The sequence below is a fragment of the Aulostomus chinensis genome, chromosome 4 (assembly GCF_037954235.1).
Source record: "Aulostomus chinensis isolate RoL2024-O1b breed Wild chromosome 4, RoL_Achi_v1.0, whole genome shotgun sequence".
Lineage (NCBI taxonomy): Eukaryota > Metazoa > Chordata > Actinopteri > Syngnathiformes > Aulostomidae > Aulostomus > Aulostomus chinensis.
Window position 1 is genome coordinate 3,547,061 of NC_141323.1, and position 17,925 is coordinate 3,564,985.

A 17,925-nucleotide genomic window follows, 5' to 3' on the forward strand; every position below is an offset into this window, starting at 1 on the left:
AAAAAAAAAAAAATCACATCTGGCCCAGTTTGGTTGTCAGTTTACCTCTGAGACAAACATTTTAGTCACCAAATTAAAAACTAAATGGTCCGGTTCATTATTTCAGAAAGAACTCTAAATTTCTGAGACGGTACGTGAAGGAAAAACAGGGGAACAGGGGTCCGAGGAAGCTCAGGGGTCCTTGATGGTCTACCGGCGGAGCCCCACCAAAATGAGGAATCGGACCCAACATCATAATTAAAATTAAAACACAAAGATCTCGACTCATGAAAGATCTCATCTTAAAATATATTATACCTGACAAGATTCAAGTTTTGTCTTTTTTTGTTTTGCCCAACTATTTTTTTAGGATTGTGATTGACACAAGGTCCATCATAATTGGAAATAAATCAAAATGTGAACAAATTCTATCCTTTAAATAATTACACTGACCTTAAATACATATATTGACAAACAGGTATTTTTCTAAATGAATACTCTCTCGTTTTTTTAACTGTTTCTCCTGTTCCAATGTTAAGGAAAGAAATCGAGGTACTCTTTCACTCCTGAGTTCCGTCCTTTAAAAATGTGTTCCCTCATTTTCCAAATCATTATTTTTCTGTTTGGAACTTTTGGCATGACAGGAAAAGAAAGATGCAAAAATAAAATAAAACAAAAATATGTATGCATTATATTCTGATTATGAATGAATATTATGTAGACATTTCATGCGTTTAAATCCTTACAAAAGATGCCCGAATGTAAACCAAAATATCTGTCCTGTAGATATCAGGGTCCTTATTGACACGGGGGTCCATCCCTTACTGGGAGTCAACGTTGGGGTCCAGAACCTCGGCCTCAACAACAAACATCTCATCAACGCTTAAATGGAGACGCAAATCAATGTTTCACCTGTAAAATAGTAGACAGGAAAAAAAATCCCAAACATCAACCGTTTGACTAGGAATAGTTTATTAAAGGTGAGAAAACAAAAAAAAGCCACAATCCATTTTAGTTGCTTAAAAGCTATGTACATTATAAATAATTCCACTACATTACAACCATTTCTTTTCCTAGTCTGGGGTCCTACATATTGAGATGTTCCAGGCAGAGGAGAGAGAGTCAGGACGACTGGGAACATATTTGTTTGGATACGACAGCTGGGGGGGACTGGGAGTGTGTCTGACTGTTGAGGGGCCCATGACTTGTTATTGTAGAGAGGAGCACTGGGAAGTAGCTGGTGGATGTTTCTAGAGCTAAAACTCTGTAGGAGGACTACGTCTCATCTGTGCACTACCAGCTTTCTCAACGCATCCTAAGGAGAACAGCAGTTTGTTTCAGGCCGTTTTCTTGTGCTCTATCATCCAGGCTTGCTTTATCCATCCTCTGCTGAACTCCCCTCAGATGTCTGACAGGCTGAGACGCCATCCTGGATGTTGGGTTGTGTGTTATGCTCAGTGGGTTCAAACTCAGTCTTGATCCTTGTCATCGTGCTAACTGCTCTGCTGAGGCTCCTGCTGCGAACTTTCTGGGTTTAGGTGAGAAGCAGAAGACAAGAGCGACCATGAGGCCTCAGCCGGCAACGAGGGCACGCTCTGCACGCCGCACATGGATGTCGCCAGAACTACCACGCTCTCCTCCGCCACCTCCTCCACCGTGATCGCCGCGCCGCCCCTGCTCGTCCCGGCCGCCTTGCGCGAGCAGTCCATGCAGATGTAATCCTCGTTCTCTGCCATTTCGCACGACACACCCACGCACACCTGGTGGAACCACTCGTCACAGCCGCCGTCGCACTGCACCCAGTCCACCTAGAAACACAGGTGTGAGTGAGGAGGATGGATAACAGTGAGGATGAGCACCAGAACACTGGGATTACAACTGAAAAGGTACGGCTACGATTGTAGAACATTCACTTGAAATATCAAACCAAACGTTAACACAAGTAATTGTTTGATTGATTCACTGTTCTGGAGCCAAAAGCAAAGTTGCACCACTCGTATAGTCTCTCTCTCTCTCTCTCTCTCACTCTCACTCTCACTCACACACACACACACACACCTCTTTGATGTGTCTGCTTCCATAAGAAATCCACGCAGGCTAAAATGAATGACGATTCTACAACGCAAGTACTTCTAATTCGTCGAGCGTTTTAGTCCGAATAAAAATAATCTAGTGTTAGAATACGCTTTTTAATTCAAGTATTTGATTAAGTCTGCATGCCAAAATGCAGGGATCTCCACAGACTTTCCAAAATTGTGTGGCTTTATTTATTGATATTTCAAACTTTCCCGGCACTTTTCCAGGTTTTTCATGGCTGCGTGAGGCCTGTAAGGAGAAATCTTCCTGATCTCACGCCACAATCAATCGAGTGCTCAACGTATCCCCACCCATCTGCTTGAGTGACAGATTAACTTAGGATGCGTTCCACTCCTTGCAGCAACATAGTGCCTTTAAGATCCTATTTTATTGATTATCAAAATAATGCTCCTGTTAGATGATTTTGTCTGCGTATTAGAGCTGGGACGATACGCTACTCTCCCTACTTGATATCCTCACAATACCTGGATGCTTACTCTGTCTACACTGCAAATCTATGATTACTGCGATTAAACGCATTTTGTGTTTGCTTTTTTAACACTAGCCAATGAGGGATAATTTGCTTAGAAATGCGGTTCGTGTACAATGGAATGAAACCAGAAACATTCACTACTAATTTCTCATGTAAACTAAATTGAGAGCTTTTACTGATCAGGGTGTTCGAGCGGGTCAGGTTTCCTCTAAACAGCAGCGACTGAAGAACGGCCTCATTTTGCTCTTGATGTACCAATTGAGGAAGGAAATATCCATTCTCAAACTTTCCAACCTTATGACTGTCTGATCCTGTTTGCAGAGGCTTGGATTCTGTCCCATAATGCAATGGGCTAGAAGCATGGTGCATTCTGGACAGCTCTGATTTGAACACTGTCAAAAATAAATATTGATTTTTTTTAATCATTGTATAATTCATGAATGGGACAATTCAAGCACTCAGGGCAGGGGGACTCTGCGAAGGGAAAAAAAAGTATCCAAGCAGTCGTGTTTCCTTTTACTTGTCAAGTGAATTTTAGGTCAACTTTGGAATTGTCGCATCAAATGAATAAAAACAGATGTGGCACGAATTTCAAATATTCATTCATCATAAAAAAGAAGAACGTCCCTGTTTGTGGCTTTTCTTGCTGTCATGTTTTAGACTTTCCGATCCCTGGTATTGATCAACATTTAGGATGTAAAGCTGAAGGTGACGAAAGCTGACGGAAACAGACGGTGGGAGATAGCTTCCCTTCTACGCTCACACTTTACTGTATCCTACCAGCCAAATTTACAACACAGCTGTGCTCAGGCGCATATTTTTCAGTTTCTGGGGGATGGGTGGATGTTGGGGAAATTGTTGAAGAGCGGCGACTACCGAATAGTAGTTTTACTCTAAATGTTGAACCCTTATGAACAATATGTCAATGGAGACCTGACTACTAACACACATCATCCCAACTCCTGTTAGAGGGAACCTTTACCAATCTACAGCCGGTTCCAGTCAAAACTCTAGCTGATGTTCCAACTACATACAACTTGTGCATTACATGCGTGTTCCACAGAATGGACACTGATATCAGCTCCTTGTTGTTCCAAATCAAAAAGGTAGCCAGGCTGCAAGGACATCCTGACGTTACTTCTGCCACCACCACCTTTTCACCACCTCTACTCCACCAGTGGAGCGGCGGGCCTGCCGATTCCACGGCTCTGATTGGCTGCCGTGCCGACACGCAGCAGAGGAAAACTGGCCACTGGTTAACTTGGTTGCTACTTTCACATGTCATTTCCAAAAAGGATTACACCGACCCGTCCTGTTAATACGTTATGTGTAACTCTCTTTAAGGTGTTCCAGTGCTGTTATCAGCTGTTGATATTCAATAAAAGTTACATGATCATTTTGAAGTGTTTGTCATTAACTCCACAAGGAAAACATGCGTCGTTCCAAAACAGATCCCAGCTTTCTTACCTTCAACGAGTCAACTTGCTCCGAGGTGAGGTGGAAAGTTGTCGGTATATTTCTGGACACTACGAAAAACTTCCAAGGGATGTTACGCTCGAGAATTTGGGGAAGTTGTCATTTCTATTTCTTTGCCAAAGAGTTTGAAAACTTCCATGGGAATCAATGTGAATAAACTGCCCATTTTGGGAGGAATTTACACAACAGTAGCTGTTTTGAACCAGGCACTGTCCATTCTTCCATCTTGTCCATCCCAGATTATTAGCATCTTGCATGCAACACCCGAGCTTTTGAGGCCACATCACTATATCTAACCCACAGAAATCCATCCAGGAAGGTGCGTTAGAACAGTATAACTGGGCGTAATGTATTTGAACAGCAATCGTTTAAATTAACTGGCACAAACTAAGTCAGAAAGTGCTAACATAGTTTCTACTTACTTTTTCTAGCTACTTTTCTGTTCAGTGTTTCATGCCGCTAAAACAGTGTTCATTCATCCGCTTATCATCATACAAAAAGTTGATCTATGTCTTTATAAAACAAAATAAATACAGATAGCATAAATGACCCAAAAATTTCAAATTTATTCCTATTAACTTCCATATATTCCCATTAATTCCCATGGAAAGTTTGAACTCTGACTTTTCCTGGAATTTTGCAACCCTACCTCTACTATGAGACTGATGATAACTGAACACACAACCATGAGTGAACAGGTCCAAGCTGGGAGTAATTCAATCACTTTTTTTCTTTGTAGTAAGACACTGCAATCAGACAAAAATTAGTCGTTGCAGGGAATATTTGATCTCCATCATGTCAACATTAGGCTGCCAGGGAATCACTTTAACCTCTGTTAAAGCATTTTCAGTTTACATCAATAGATATGCATACAAGACGTGCTTTTTTTTCTCCCCCCTTAAGGAGAAAAGTCACATGGTCACCTTTGACCTTTGTTAAATTCTAAACCGCACCGGTGTCTATCAATCATCTATGATCTACCCCTTGTGTTCTTCAATATGCCTTCCTGGCAACACAACCTCCATGTGAAGTGCTAAGGCCTGCAGCTAGTTTATTTTTGGGAGGGGAGCCAAAAAGTCACTCACCTTGTCTTTACAGGGTCTCTGGCAGTTCTTGGCTGCACACACAGCGTTCTCATCATTGGAGTCTTCAGCCCCCGACCAGTCGTACTTTGAGGGGATGTCGAGAATCTTCTTCTCCTTCCTCTTCTCCAGCCCCTCCCTGATGGCCTCTGCCTTGGCAGCTGCCTTCTCCTTTCTCTTTCTCTCCTTCTCCTCCTTTGCTAACCGTTTGGCCAGCTGTTTTATTTCCCGATTCTTGTCAAGGTTTAGTTTGAGTTTCTTCTTCTTGGGTTTGCCACCGAGACCAAGCTCCAGCCCCACCCTCTTAAGCTCCTTGGACTTGGCCGGTCGAACATCTCCCATGGCTGAGGCCCCACTGGCGGAGGCCATCAGCATGTGGTGGTGATGCTCGGCTCTTTCCAACTTCCGTTTTCTCTTCTTCTCTGAATCTTTTAACTTGATTTTCAGAGGCTTCTCCATTGGAGAGTCTTCAGGCTGCACAGACAGAAGGCGAGGTGATTGAGAAAACAGGAGCAGTTTATTTATTTACGATAAAACGGTGCCTTTTTAGATGACCGACAGTAAACAATGTTTTATGTCACAGATGTATGTTCTGTTAATGGGACTGAATCAGTGGGATTGACTCCAACACAAATCCAACGATCAGGTGCGATGCAGCATTTGCCACCAGGTCCAGCTGCGCAGTCAGGTTGCGTAATACTTGACCTCCCTACCTCCATGACCTGCAGGAATCTCTCTTCCAAGGGGGGGTGTGTGGCCTGCAGGATCCTCCAGATGTGCTGGGTCTCATCCAGGGACACCTCCAGCAAGTCTCCCAACATCATCAGCTCCTCCAGCTGGGCCTTGGCCTGCGGGGACAGCTCAAGCACCGGCGGCTCCAGACTCCGAGGAACCAAAGGTGTCTTCCTGGGCTGCTTTCTAGGCGTGCCCAGATCTGAAATAGGAATATTTAAATCCTTAAGTCATGACGTACGCGCTCATTTAAGAGGAGAACACACATAAAAAGCAGGATAGAAATACATGATGAATTGACAATAAATCATCTGTGCTAGAGCCTCACTTTGCACACATGACTTTGATGCAGAGGAGTAGGCGTGTTCAGCGCAAAAAGAGGGCGTGGCAGCCGGCCACATGTGACTAACCACCTCTTCAGACTTCACTGGGATCTCCTCGTCACAGAAAAGGTACGGTTTAACTTCACCCGGGTCCTAGGGCCAGACAGAGATCCAACAGTATGATAAAAAAATACTTAAACCAGCTCAGGGAATTCAGTGATATCACTTATTTAAAAATCTCTGCCTCGTTTACCTTCATGTCATACCCATACGTCTCCCGGATGTCCTCGTCTGAGTCAGTCTCCTCGTCATCATAGTCCAAGGACTGGCGGGGTGATGTGGCCCTGCTGAAACCAGACTGCTGGAAAGTCTGAATATGGCCCTGCACAGGGGAAAAAAAACAAACAACGATACAGTTACTGATTTTTTTTTTTTTGGCAATACTATCCCAAAGCATGTTGACATCAAGTGTATGTAGTCTCTAAAAAAACAAAAACAACAAAAACAAAGAAAAGGTCAACCTACCATTCTAAATCTAACTATCACTGCATGTCCTCACATTTTTACCATGTCAGTGCAATCCTCCGGTTTATATCATGTTTCACCTTACCGCCCTCTTCTGGTGAATTTCTCATCTACATCCATATCCAAAGCAGAAGAGTCGGACTCCTACACATGATAACCCGTTCTCAAAATTAAAAATATTCAAGCTCCTTTCGGATGACAAACTGGAATACCTGCAGATCAGGGTTGGCAGCTGCTTTCTGGAGTTCAGCATTGATGATCTTCTCCGTTTTCTCCCTGGCTGCCTGCTCCACCATCCGCTGGCTCAGCACCGACAGCTTTGCCAGGGCTGAGGACAGCTCCTCAGTGGCCAGGGCTTGACGTGCTCGATCCTAGCGGACAAAGGTGAATACTCAGTCGAGAATTAAGTGGTTTGTTCTGCATTCTGTGAATACAGAATACGTAACAAATCAATTAATGGTTTTGATCTTATTTCATGCATACCTGCCAACTCATCGCCCTCTCTGTCAAACACTGGAGGGCCTCACCCTCTGGTAGACGTACTGGCAGCTTCTGAAGTGACACCAACAGCGACAGGATAGTCTCTAATCTCGGCCTTCTCGACCTCTGACAAAGCGGGCACAGGAATTTGGAGTCTTTGCTATTGCTCTGCCAACCGACACCCAGCTTCTTCTGAGACCCTGTCTTGGGCAGTGGCACACATACTCCATGGAACCAGTCCTTACAAAGCTCACACTGCAACATGAATCCGCTGGCCGTCTTTCGACACAAGCAGAACTTGACCTCCTCAATGCGGTCTGCCATGGCCATCTTGGCTAGATTGGCAGCGCGGAGTGAGTGAATGGCCTCCACCTCTTTTTGCTCCTTGGCTTTAAAAGCAGCTACAACTGTGGCGGGGTCTCGAACCTCCTCAAGGCTCTCTTCAAGGTCACTCAAGGTGTCTGGGTCAAAGCCTCCTCGCTCCTTCTCCATGAGCTCCTTGACACGCTTTCGCTTACTCTTGCTGTTCCCGTACACCCCGATGTCCACACGAGGACTGAGAACCTGAGAACAGACATAATTTATCATTCTACATTCTGTGTAATTGGTTTTATCACCAAGATTTACTACACACAATTGCAAACCAAATATGCTAACAATTCCAAGCCAAGAATTTGTCACAACTTACCTGCAGCAGTGTGTATGTAGAGTTTTTCTTGAGGAAGGTGCGAGCAGTCCGCTCCCTCCACGCTCGGGCTGCAGCCACCTGAGACTCCACCTGGGCCAGTGGATCTAGCCTAACAGGGATAGAGCGACCCCTAGCTAGTAGGCTCTCCAGCTGCTCCAAGTAAGCATAGCTGCCACCACTCTGAGTGACATAGATACAAAGAACAAGAGAAGGGTCAGAGAATTACAGAGCCCCAGAGGAATATTTAAAGCTAAGAATGAGCATACTTCAACGATAATATAAAAACTTGGTACCTGGATTGCCTCCACTTTGGCACTCCATTCCTTGGCTTTTTGCAGGGCCTCTCGGAGAGCCAGAATATTGGGTAGGTACGCTGGGATGTTCCTGGCTTCTAGTACAATACTCTCCAGGGTCAACATGCTGTGACGGGGCCTGCGACGTTGACAAACAGAAAGGCAACATATGCAAATCTATGTCTGTATGTAAGAACAGTGCAAACTCCCCAGTGCACTCTATGTATACGGGAGCTTACCTGGCCTGCAGGCAAGCCCGAGCCTTGTCCTCCCATCGCTCTGAGACTGTGAGGATCTCCTGCAGTTCAGCCATTGCCTTCTCCACAGCGTGGTGGGGAGCCAGGCCCACACCAGAGTCGATCAGCCTCTTCATCAGTTCAAGGGTGACACGGTGAGGCTCCGTCAGAGTGACACGCACCTAGGGTGTCACATGCAAAGCATGTATTAATGTAGCCTCCATTACAACTACTTATTCACACCAAAAAAAACAGGTAGTAAGCCTTATGAAAGCCTACCTCATCAAGCCAACGGGCTTGCTGGAGCTCCTGTTTGAGACGTGGAAGCTCTGGTAGCTCAACATCCAGTCCGCTACCAAGGTCCAGCAGAGCCTGCAGCTTGGAGGAATCAGGCATCTCGTCTGCCAGTGCCACCTGGGCTCGTTCATGAAAGTCTTCCACATTCTCTAGCAACTCCTACAGACAAGGGAGACACCACACAGTTATGAGTAAAGCAGTTCAGTCGTGCTGGGGGTTTATATGATGAAGACTGACAGATGCGTGGGTAAGCACATCGAACAAGAGGGGACTAACCTTGACTTGTCGGGCCTGGCTGATGATGCAGGGCAGCCTGAAGAGCTGATCCACAAAGGCTTTGAGCTCGTCCACTGTCAGTTTGGTACGATTACGGCTGCTCTCAGAACGCAGGCGACTGCTGTGGAATCACATGGAGAAGCACCAACTGATTTCATATTTTTAAATTGATCAAAGTGTCCCTAATTGCTGCTTGAATGCTTCCCACAGAAACAAGAAGTACAATGCTTTGCAACTGAATCAAAATAAGTGGTTTTGTTTTGAAGATGTCTCCTGACCTGTGTCTTTGCTTGCGGCTGAGTAGCAGCTGGGCTACAGAGGAGCACGTCTCTGCTTCTTTGACCATCTCCCTAAGACGGCGGAACAGAGCATTTTCTGGGTACTTCCTGTCCTCAGCATCCTCCAGCAAAACTTTGAGCTCGATAAGATCTATGAGACAGTATGAAGTATAAAGAGACACTCCAAAAAAACTAAATGCAGCGTGAATTTGTTCTGTATGAGCAATAAAGAGCAGAAAAAGAAAGACAGAAGAAGAAAACCTTTCTTGCTCTTCTGGTCTGCAGCCAAAGCTTCAGTAACTCTTTTCGCCCAGGTGTCATAGGACTGTGCCCGTGTCTTCACACCATACAGCATGGATGGAAACTCCTCCAAATCATAGCGATACCTGAAACAGATCAGAGAAACACTCTCTTCAGAGTAGGCACAATTTACTGCTCTGCACCCTCTGTCCTATGTCGTTAGATTTTTGCCACCTTAGAGCATTTAGTGAGCAAAGATGGTCAAATTTTGAAAGGTGATGCAAATTCATACCGGTGTACTTTTCATACTGCTCATCCCAGGACAGAGTACTGCTACACTTGCAGACAGTCCTTTCAATGCAAAACAAATGATTTAAAATAAAAAGTCAAAACATCTGAAGAATTTCTCACCTGAGACATTTGCTGCCAAGTGGACAGTCACAGAGATCTGCAAAATGATGGAGGCACACGAGCCGATCTGGGCTGCAGGAGCAAGTCAGTGCAGACAGGAAACAGGTGGTCTTGCACTTGTGGCACTGGCGCTCATCGTCAGGGACCAGTTCAAAAACCTCCTGCTCTGAGGACAGCACCCCCTTGAGAGTGAAGAAGAACATGAACTTAGGAGTTGTGTGTATCACGTCACCAGGTTCTTCACATACTGTGAAAATATTTGGCACGGCATTTAGTGAGCGACACAACATAAAGTTCTTCTACAACTATCCAAAATTAAATTCCCTTCACCAATTCTTGGACTGCCTGTCTTAATTTTGTCTCCTCTTCCATCATTTCCCCCATTTCCTTGAAAACAGCTGCAGCCAGTTCCACATCGAGGCTCTCTGGATCAGCCGCCATCTTACACAGCAGCTCCTCATGGGAGAAGACGCAGTAGCGGTGCAGGCGTCGGTAGTGAGCCACACACTGACGACCCATGGGTAACTATGGAGGGTTACATGTGAAAATGAACAATTCGTGCGATGGGGGGGGGGGGGGGGGGGGGACAACAGTTGTTTGTTTTTTTTAAATTGAGGGAGAATGTGCTCTTCTCTCACCCAGTCAGCTGTGCAGAAGTTAACAGCCTCAGCAAAGTTGTAGCCCTGGTTGAAGCCACTGTGGTAAGCCCTTGGGAAGGTCACCACAAACTCCCCTGCACACTGATTGGTCCTGTAAACCTGAGAGAAAATATGCACATTGATGTGACTACTAATATCCAACGATGGCTATCTAATCAGACCAAATATCGACCCCAAGACTACATTCGGGCTTAGGTTACATACAGGGACGCCGTGTTCCATGAGGATGTTGGGATTCATAATGGTGACCAGTTGATGGAGGAGGTCAGGCTGCGAGTCAAACAGTTCTGGAGCCAATTTTTTCATAACTGCTTCTAGTTGCTCAGCTGCTGAGGCTGGGACTCCATACCAGGTCTTTGGCTCACCCCTGAAGGATAGACACAAAGAAGTTAAGACCTAAAATAGACCTCTACTGTAGATACACCTTTCTTTCTCACTTTCTTTCAGTCCTCAACCATGACCTATATTTCTACAAGTAACGGCGGAGGTCCTGGTGGAAAACTACATGCTGTCCTCTCTGGGTTTGTAACATTATTCAGGGGAAGTTGAAATATTGACACTGATGTGAAGAGTGATTCACTGTGAGCAGCAGTAGAAATGATTTCTCTCCAGGAACTGAGGGACTGTCGGCTTTGACTTTGCTGTGATTTCATCACAGTAAATGGGTCGAAATAATCCCAAAGTGACAACATCACTTTCAACATGATAACAAGCAATCAAGTTTTAAAAGTCTTGCTTTGAGAATGTGGCTCGGCTACAGTAAAATTGACTGCCATTGCCCCTTCTGATGCTTGTTTTGCATAGGTACACAAGTTGTCCCAGCCTTAATGCAAATGTGATACTGAGTTGTAAAAGATTAACAAAACCTCACCAATGTAAAAAGTTGATGGAGTAACTCCAGTGGTCCTCAATGTGCCAGCAAAAGGAGGAGAAGCACATGCCCACATAGAGCCATGGTACCTTCATGCCCGAGATGTCCACATTGATGTGAGTGAGTACCGACTGCTCCAGCACAGGCATGTTGTTCAGATTCCAGCCAGAGTTGGCATACTCCTAACATGAGAGGAAATCATGGATTCACTTACGAGCACATTTTACGTTTGTACAAGAAAAAAGAATGAGCAGGGTTAGTTAGATGATGAAATATCAAAGCAAAACACTCTACAACATGGAGGGAACCCCTACCAACATTAAGCCTACACGGCAAAATGTGACAAACCTTTATTACTCTATTTATGAAAACCAACCAGCAGCAATTAAAAAAAAAAACAGGGTACTATTTTATTTACAACTGTCAGTCTCATTCAGAATCAAATAATCTCTTCCATGATCTCTGCCTATACTACAAACCACATGCATTCTGTTCTTCAGTATTTGATTTTCAAGTCAACATTGCGAAGCTCCTGGTAATTCACACAATATTGTCTCACCTCTTCATCTCCTAGCAGCCGTCTCTTGCCATCCCTGACAGGAAATCCACTGCCCACCTCTTTAGAGCTGATGTCAGCTCCATACTCGACAATGACATCCTCCTCGATACTGCTTACCAGGCGCCAGAACTCTTTCTCAACCAACTCTGTGGGAACCATCTGTGGACACAAGATTGAACTAATGAGTGAAACACATCCTGTGAGCAACACAACTAACTCAGATTTGCTGAAATGGTGGAAGATGAGTTGAATCAATATTTTTGTTCTAGACATACTTCCTAGGTGCACTGGTAAACAATACATCCCCTAGAGCCAGATCATTGAGGAATATCCATGAAAACGGTTGACAAATTCTAGCTCAGTGATTTGGATTTCACATACATGAACTGGCATGTTAAAGTAGTCAGACTTGAAGTGGTCAGCCATCTCTCCGAAGCTCTGGAGCGAATACTCCCTCACAGCTTGCTCGAAGCCAAATGCCTCCCTGGGCTTACTGCACTCCTGCCAAGGAAAAGGGACAGAATATTACTTATAATTTACATCACCAGCACTATACACCCTGACCCTTAAGCTTTCACATCTCACAGTGTGCTTTACCTCAGCAACACATTTAGGGCAGCGCCAGTCCCCCTTAGGAACATCTTGTAGAGGCGGGATCAGGCAAAAGGTGTGGTAGCTGTCGTCACAGCCGTCGCACAGCAGCAGGCGGTCTTCCTCGTCCCCTCGTCCACACATCAGGCAGAGGTAGAGGTCAATCTAGGAGAAAAATTCCTGAAGTTACCTAAAGTCAGACCCTATCTGCAATCGGGCGAATGGCAAACATAACAAACTTACAAAGTTGACCTCCAGGGTCTCCTTTCGTGGTCTCATTTTGATGGCGAAGGCTTGGGCTTTGAGGTGACGGTGTTTCTTGTTGAACCCATCATCTAAGTGAACAGGGTAGAGAGCAGGCGTAAGAACACGAAGGCTGCTGCTACATTTCTCATTGCGTAGAAAAATGCAGGTTGAGAGGCAAGTAAGAGGAATGCCTATTACCAGCTGATACAATCTCCAAGCCCACCATCTTGGGACTTGTGCCAAAGATCTTGAGGCCTTTCGGCTCCTTGTTTTCCCTCTAGAGTAAAAACAGTGGTCAGACATTAAACAAAGCTGGTGATCTGGAGTGGGGCACCAAGGAATTGCCAAAGCATAAAAGTTCAGATTTAAAAACTACATAACAGTAGACAAAAGGTGAATTTTCCATAGTCATTTCATGAAAAAAAATTAACTTGAATTTCTGTCATAAATTCCTTGATCAGTAACACCTTTGCAGTTTGTGGCATTTACCTCAGACTTGAGGCGTCTGGAGCGTCTCTCAGGCAGAAGCCGATCTTTGGTTTGTGCTCCATCGACCTCTTCATCTTTGTCCTTGTCATCCTCCTCCTCTTGATCCTCTTCCTCCACCGTGTCCTCGCCAACTCCCTCATCTACTTCTTCCCCGTCATCTCCCTCCTCGTACAGCTGCTGGATGCCCTGATCGGAGAAAGGTCACCAGGATGAAACACAAACTGGGTTTTAAAAATTAGCCCATTCCAGGTTTAAAGAAAATCTTTGGTCAGGCCAACTTCGGTCAGTGTCTTGATGGTATGAGGCTGACCCATGACTGACATTTGAGACTGAACTAATTTAGCCCACAAAGATGAGGAACTCGTATACAAGGGCGCCTTTTCATTTCACTGTTGAGGGACAGACTAATGTCTCAAGAGAAATATCTCAGAGGGATGCCAACGTTGAGAGTACAACAGTATTGAATACATACGTACGCTTTTGTTCAACAGTGTATAAATGATAATAAGATTTTGAAAATATCTTTAAGAGTGCAGAACACAATGAAAGCACTCAGAATACTGCTTAGTGTTTCAACAGTGTTTGTCATAAATGTCCTTTTTTATTGATTAAACTTTAATATTTCTATTTTATTCTTAAATCCTGGATGTAGTTCAGATGCAGGAAGAAAACAGGCAATTAGTTTCGTTTTTTTCCCCCAGGTCAACACAAAAACTATTATCAGTGATCAAAGTGGCCATTAACAGATATTTGCAGCCGCTATACACTTGCAAGAAAATAAATAAATCCTCAAATCTCGGGATAACACAAACTCTGAAGCTATGCTGAAATGGTTTTAAGCATTTGATTACTTATTAGAGAATTTTTCAACATTATAATGAGTAGTAGTGGTAGCAGACAGACGGAGGCGGCTGCAGCAGAGCCCACATAGCACATTTGTAAATTGATTTCATCAACGATTTAATAAAAAAAAAAAAAAAGAGTCCTGGCGATCATAAAAATGATGTCTACTGATCAGTCAGGACTATAATACCAATTTTAAAGGGAAATGTAATCTTCAGTATTACTGTTAATATCTACAGAAGATACTGTGCTGTGTGACTCTTAACAGGCTAAGCAGTAGCAAATGGATGGATGGATGGAAAAAGACAAAGAAACCCTTTTAGGAAAGAAAAACTGAAATGTATTTGCTTGAGCTACAGATAATACGTAACAAAAGCCGAGTGTATCAGTATGTCCACGTTCCATCGGCAGTACTTACAGTTAGAGTGGCTCCAGACTGGAAGAGCTCATAGGGATAAAGGATCCTTTCATAGTGGGATCGCAGCAATGAGCCGATGCCTTTCCCAGGTGGGAAGCCCATTCGACTGGCCACTTTGGACCATCTCTTCTCCTTGCACGCAGTCACAAAACCACCCTCAGATGACACGATCTGAAACGCACAGCAGGGAGTCAAATATGAGGCCTTCACCATACCAGCACCAATGACAAAGTCTAAAATGAAAAGCCTCGTCTGAATAAAATGTGTAAAAAAACAAAAACAAAAACGAGGACAAGAAAATGTTGGAGATCTCCTTTGCAAATGTAAACCAATGGCTGCAATTTTGGGCTGTTGATCTCGAAATACATCTGAAACACGATTTGTCCTTTAAAATATCAGGAAAAACTTGAACAATAAACTGTAATCATATCATACCAGAAGTGATGCATTATAACATAAATAACATTATTATTGTCATTATTATTATTATTATTATTATCATCACGATCATAATGCATACTTCAAAAAAAATTCAGAAGATTTAAATTTACAAATTAAAAGAATATAGTTGAACGGCCGTTAACTATTTACAGGACATTCAGGCTAATTACACTCGTTTACATCCGACAGTATTATTATTCTTCAAGAAAAATCAAACCATTGCATTTCAAGACATATGTAAGTGCCGTGTGACAGGACACAAATATTTAAGCTCATCCTAAATTGAAGTGCATGAAGACACATGCAAAGCCATCCTGGGTACCTTGCTGAGTCGATAGAGATCCAGGATCTTTCTCTCCACATGTGGGAATCGAATCTTGGAGCCCTGCAGCTCCCAGAACTTTGCAATTTGATCCAGAAAGTTCAGCTTCACCCGAGTGAGGGCCTGGACCCACGGAGGAAAGAAGAATGACAACATGTAGGTAAACACACACACTGATGGGAGTTCCACTGCACCCGCTATGCGAAAACCACATAAATCCACCTGTGAATCCATTCTCCTGTGTGTGTGTGTGTGTGTGTGTGTGTTTCTTTCAGCCACATGAAATAACAAAAATTAGAATTCTCAACAATTTTCAGACACTCGATGGAACGTCAACATCTAATCAGCAATGATTTAATCATTTAACTTGGAGGAGTACACTGAGCGCCATTTCTCCCAGAGTTATAAATCAAACTTATCCGCCAAACACCCTCATTCTCAATGTTGGGTTTCTCCCGAGACATAACTTCATTCTACACCGTTTTCATTCTGCCATGATGCATCTTCTGTGCACACTCACCTCAAGCTCATTCAGTCTTTGTACTCGAGGAGTGAACCGGAAGTTGCGCACATCGCAGGCAAATGGAGGTTGCCAGTCCTGATATGACAGGAATATAGAGATTTTAACTTATTAAGAAAATATAAACAGCAGCCCAAGTAAAACTTCGAACAAACTACTGTCCACAGTTCGTATTCAGCTCTTGTCATTTTACGTTTGGAAAACTGCTGGTTGAGGCAACTAAATATTAGCCTGTTGGACCTGCCCACAAAGTCCCCTTTCCAAGCTTCTCTGATTATATAATTCCATCTATTTTGTAAAGTGGGACTTCTGTATCAGCTACATGGACGACACTAATAGAAGTCTAATGTATTAATATGGTGTACAGTGGTTGCTTGTATGTCAAGTACAAGATAAATGAAGTGTTTTTTACTCAAAACGGCAAAGCCGCGGCCCAATGTCGCGTCTCCGCAGCTAACGTGCGGTACGAACTTAGCTAGCTGGAACATAAAAACACAGCAAATGTGAGCGGGGCTGTTTAATGTGTTACGCTTTTATCCAAACTTCTCCCAACCAAAACCATGCTCCTATTACTCTAATACTTAATGTTGGCAGTTGAGATGCGTGTAAATAAATTTCGCCTTATTTGACCTCTATTAGAGGGATGGCAACTAGTCATAATATATTTCCCAGAATTCACGCAGGCCCACCAGCACCGGCTCCGTAAAGGGCATAAATCTGAGCAGGCTCCAGCTCTTTATTATTCTCATTCTTATGATTGCTGTCATTATTATTATTCCAGTTTTTAAAACGAAAGCTGAGTTTACCTCAGGGGGTCGGATCTTGCAGATGCCAGTTTTCTCTGCAATGGGTCGTATCTTGTTGATAAATCCTAAAGGGTCCGAGAAATCCTCCCAACTCGGCTCAAAAACCGGACATTCAGGAGGGGGGACGAACTCGGCAAATGCAGACATGTCGGGAGTGGTGAACAGTCTTTGTGTTAAGGTGATTATTTGTTTAAAAATAGTCCTGAGTTATTATTCCCAATATTCGTCTTCATGTGGAACTTCCTCCATGATCCTTTCAAATCTCTTAAATAACAAATCCCGTCGATGTCAGGGCATCCCAGGCGCGATGGCGTATCATCTGGAAGTGGATGCAAAAAGACAACAACCGACGATTCTCAGTGATTTCCCAGCATCCGTAAAGAGGCCAAAGCAGGGAGCCTCCACTCTCCTACTTGGGAGCATAAAGAGCAGGGTCAGTCCAAAACGACATGATTTCTTCTCACAGATGACAGCTTTTTAAAAAAAATCAACACTGCTGTGAAGACTTCATCCAAGGACCATAGCACATTTTGAAAATATGCTTGTGTATAAAAATCATCATGGGTTTACCAAGTAGGCTATGATAACCTCGCTATGTACCTGGGTAGTGCATAACATCTCTGCGATGGTGCATTTCCAATAAAGTTCTCCACGGCTGGCTGGGTCCTCTGTGCAGCTGGTAACGCAATGTTCAGTTCTCCGGGGTCTTCCAAACAAATCCAGTCGCTGTGTCCACTTCTTCGAGCACCTGGTGGCTGACTTACCAGCCAAGCAGGACCACAACAAGGAGGCTAGTTAGCAAGCGTACATTGTTGACTGACGTCTTCATTCACAACAACCCCCATTCATTTACGCATTTCAGGCAACGGAAAACTAGCACAGAGCTAATTTTGTTAGCTAAAAGCAGCTTAGCTGGTGCGGCTCGTTGCGCAGCTAACACTTACGTTATCTGATAAAGGCGGTTAATTGGGGCAGACCGAGACGTCTTACGTGGGTTGCCTGGATTATATAGGAAATAAGCAATAATCCTTTCGAGTAATTTAATCGGGTGTCACTTTTCATTTAATATAACGTCGTCTGTTGCGACTTTGGCCACGTTAGCCTGCGTGCTAGCAACACATAGCGAAGAGAGCATGGTGCTTTTATAAATCCTCGGATAGTTTGTAACTTCCCGGTTCGCTCCACCAGACATGTCTATGTTTAAAAAAAATGTAGCGTTTTGTCTTGCATTATCAATCTTTAGCAAATTCCTACTAAGTTAAATACAGCAGAGTT

General features: G+C 43.9%; 1 protein-coding gene across 1 annotated transcript; it reads right to left on the minus strand.

Annotated features, from left to right (window-relative positions):
- Positions 1-806: 806 nt before the first annotated feature.
- Positions 807-17,796, minus strand: kdm5a (lysine demethylase 5A). Its single transcript, XM_086201095.1, has 30 exons — positions 17,251-17,796; positions 16,651-17,059; positions 15,845-15,922; positions 15,325-15,447; positions 14,562-14,732; positions 13,301-13,486; positions 13,010-13,088; positions 12,809-12,900; positions 12,572-12,730; positions 12,356-12,475; positions 11,975-12,133; positions 11,416-11,597; positions 10,749-10,911; positions 10,524-10,643; positions 10,216-10,410; positions 9,886-10,067; positions 9,496-9,620; positions 9,235-9,385; positions 8,957-9,077; positions 8,663-8,839; positions 8,387-8,565; positions 8,148-8,286; positions 7,855-8,034; positions 7,170-7,730; positions 6,899-7,057; positions 6,415-6,543; positions 6,167-6,314; positions 5,820-6,040; positions 5,110-5,580; positions 807-1,787 (listed from the first exon to the last, which is right to left on the minus strand). The coding sequence occupies exons 2-30, from the start codon at positions 16,795-16,797 to the stop codon at positions 1,473-1,475; spliced, it is 5,232 nt and encodes a 1,743-aa protein (XP_086057221.1). The 5' UTR covers positions 16,798-17,059; positions 17,251-17,796; the 3' UTR covers positions 807-1,472.
- Between the last annotated feature and the right edge of the window lie 129 nt (positions 17,797-17,925).

Coding starts and splice junctions, on each gene's coding strand:
- kdm5a (XM_086201095.1), bottom strand. CDS start 16,797: ATGTCTGCATTTGCCGAGTTCGTCCCCCCTCCTGAATGTCCGGTTTTT. Junction 8,840..8,956: donor GCCAGGCCCGACAAGTCAAG/GTTAGTCCCCTC, acceptor CCTTGTCTGTAG/GAGTTGCTAGAGAATGTGGA. Junction 1,788..5,109: donor AGAGACCCTGTAAAGACAAG/GTGAGTGACTTT, acceptor CTGTGTTTCTAG/GTGGACTGGGTGCAGTGCGA.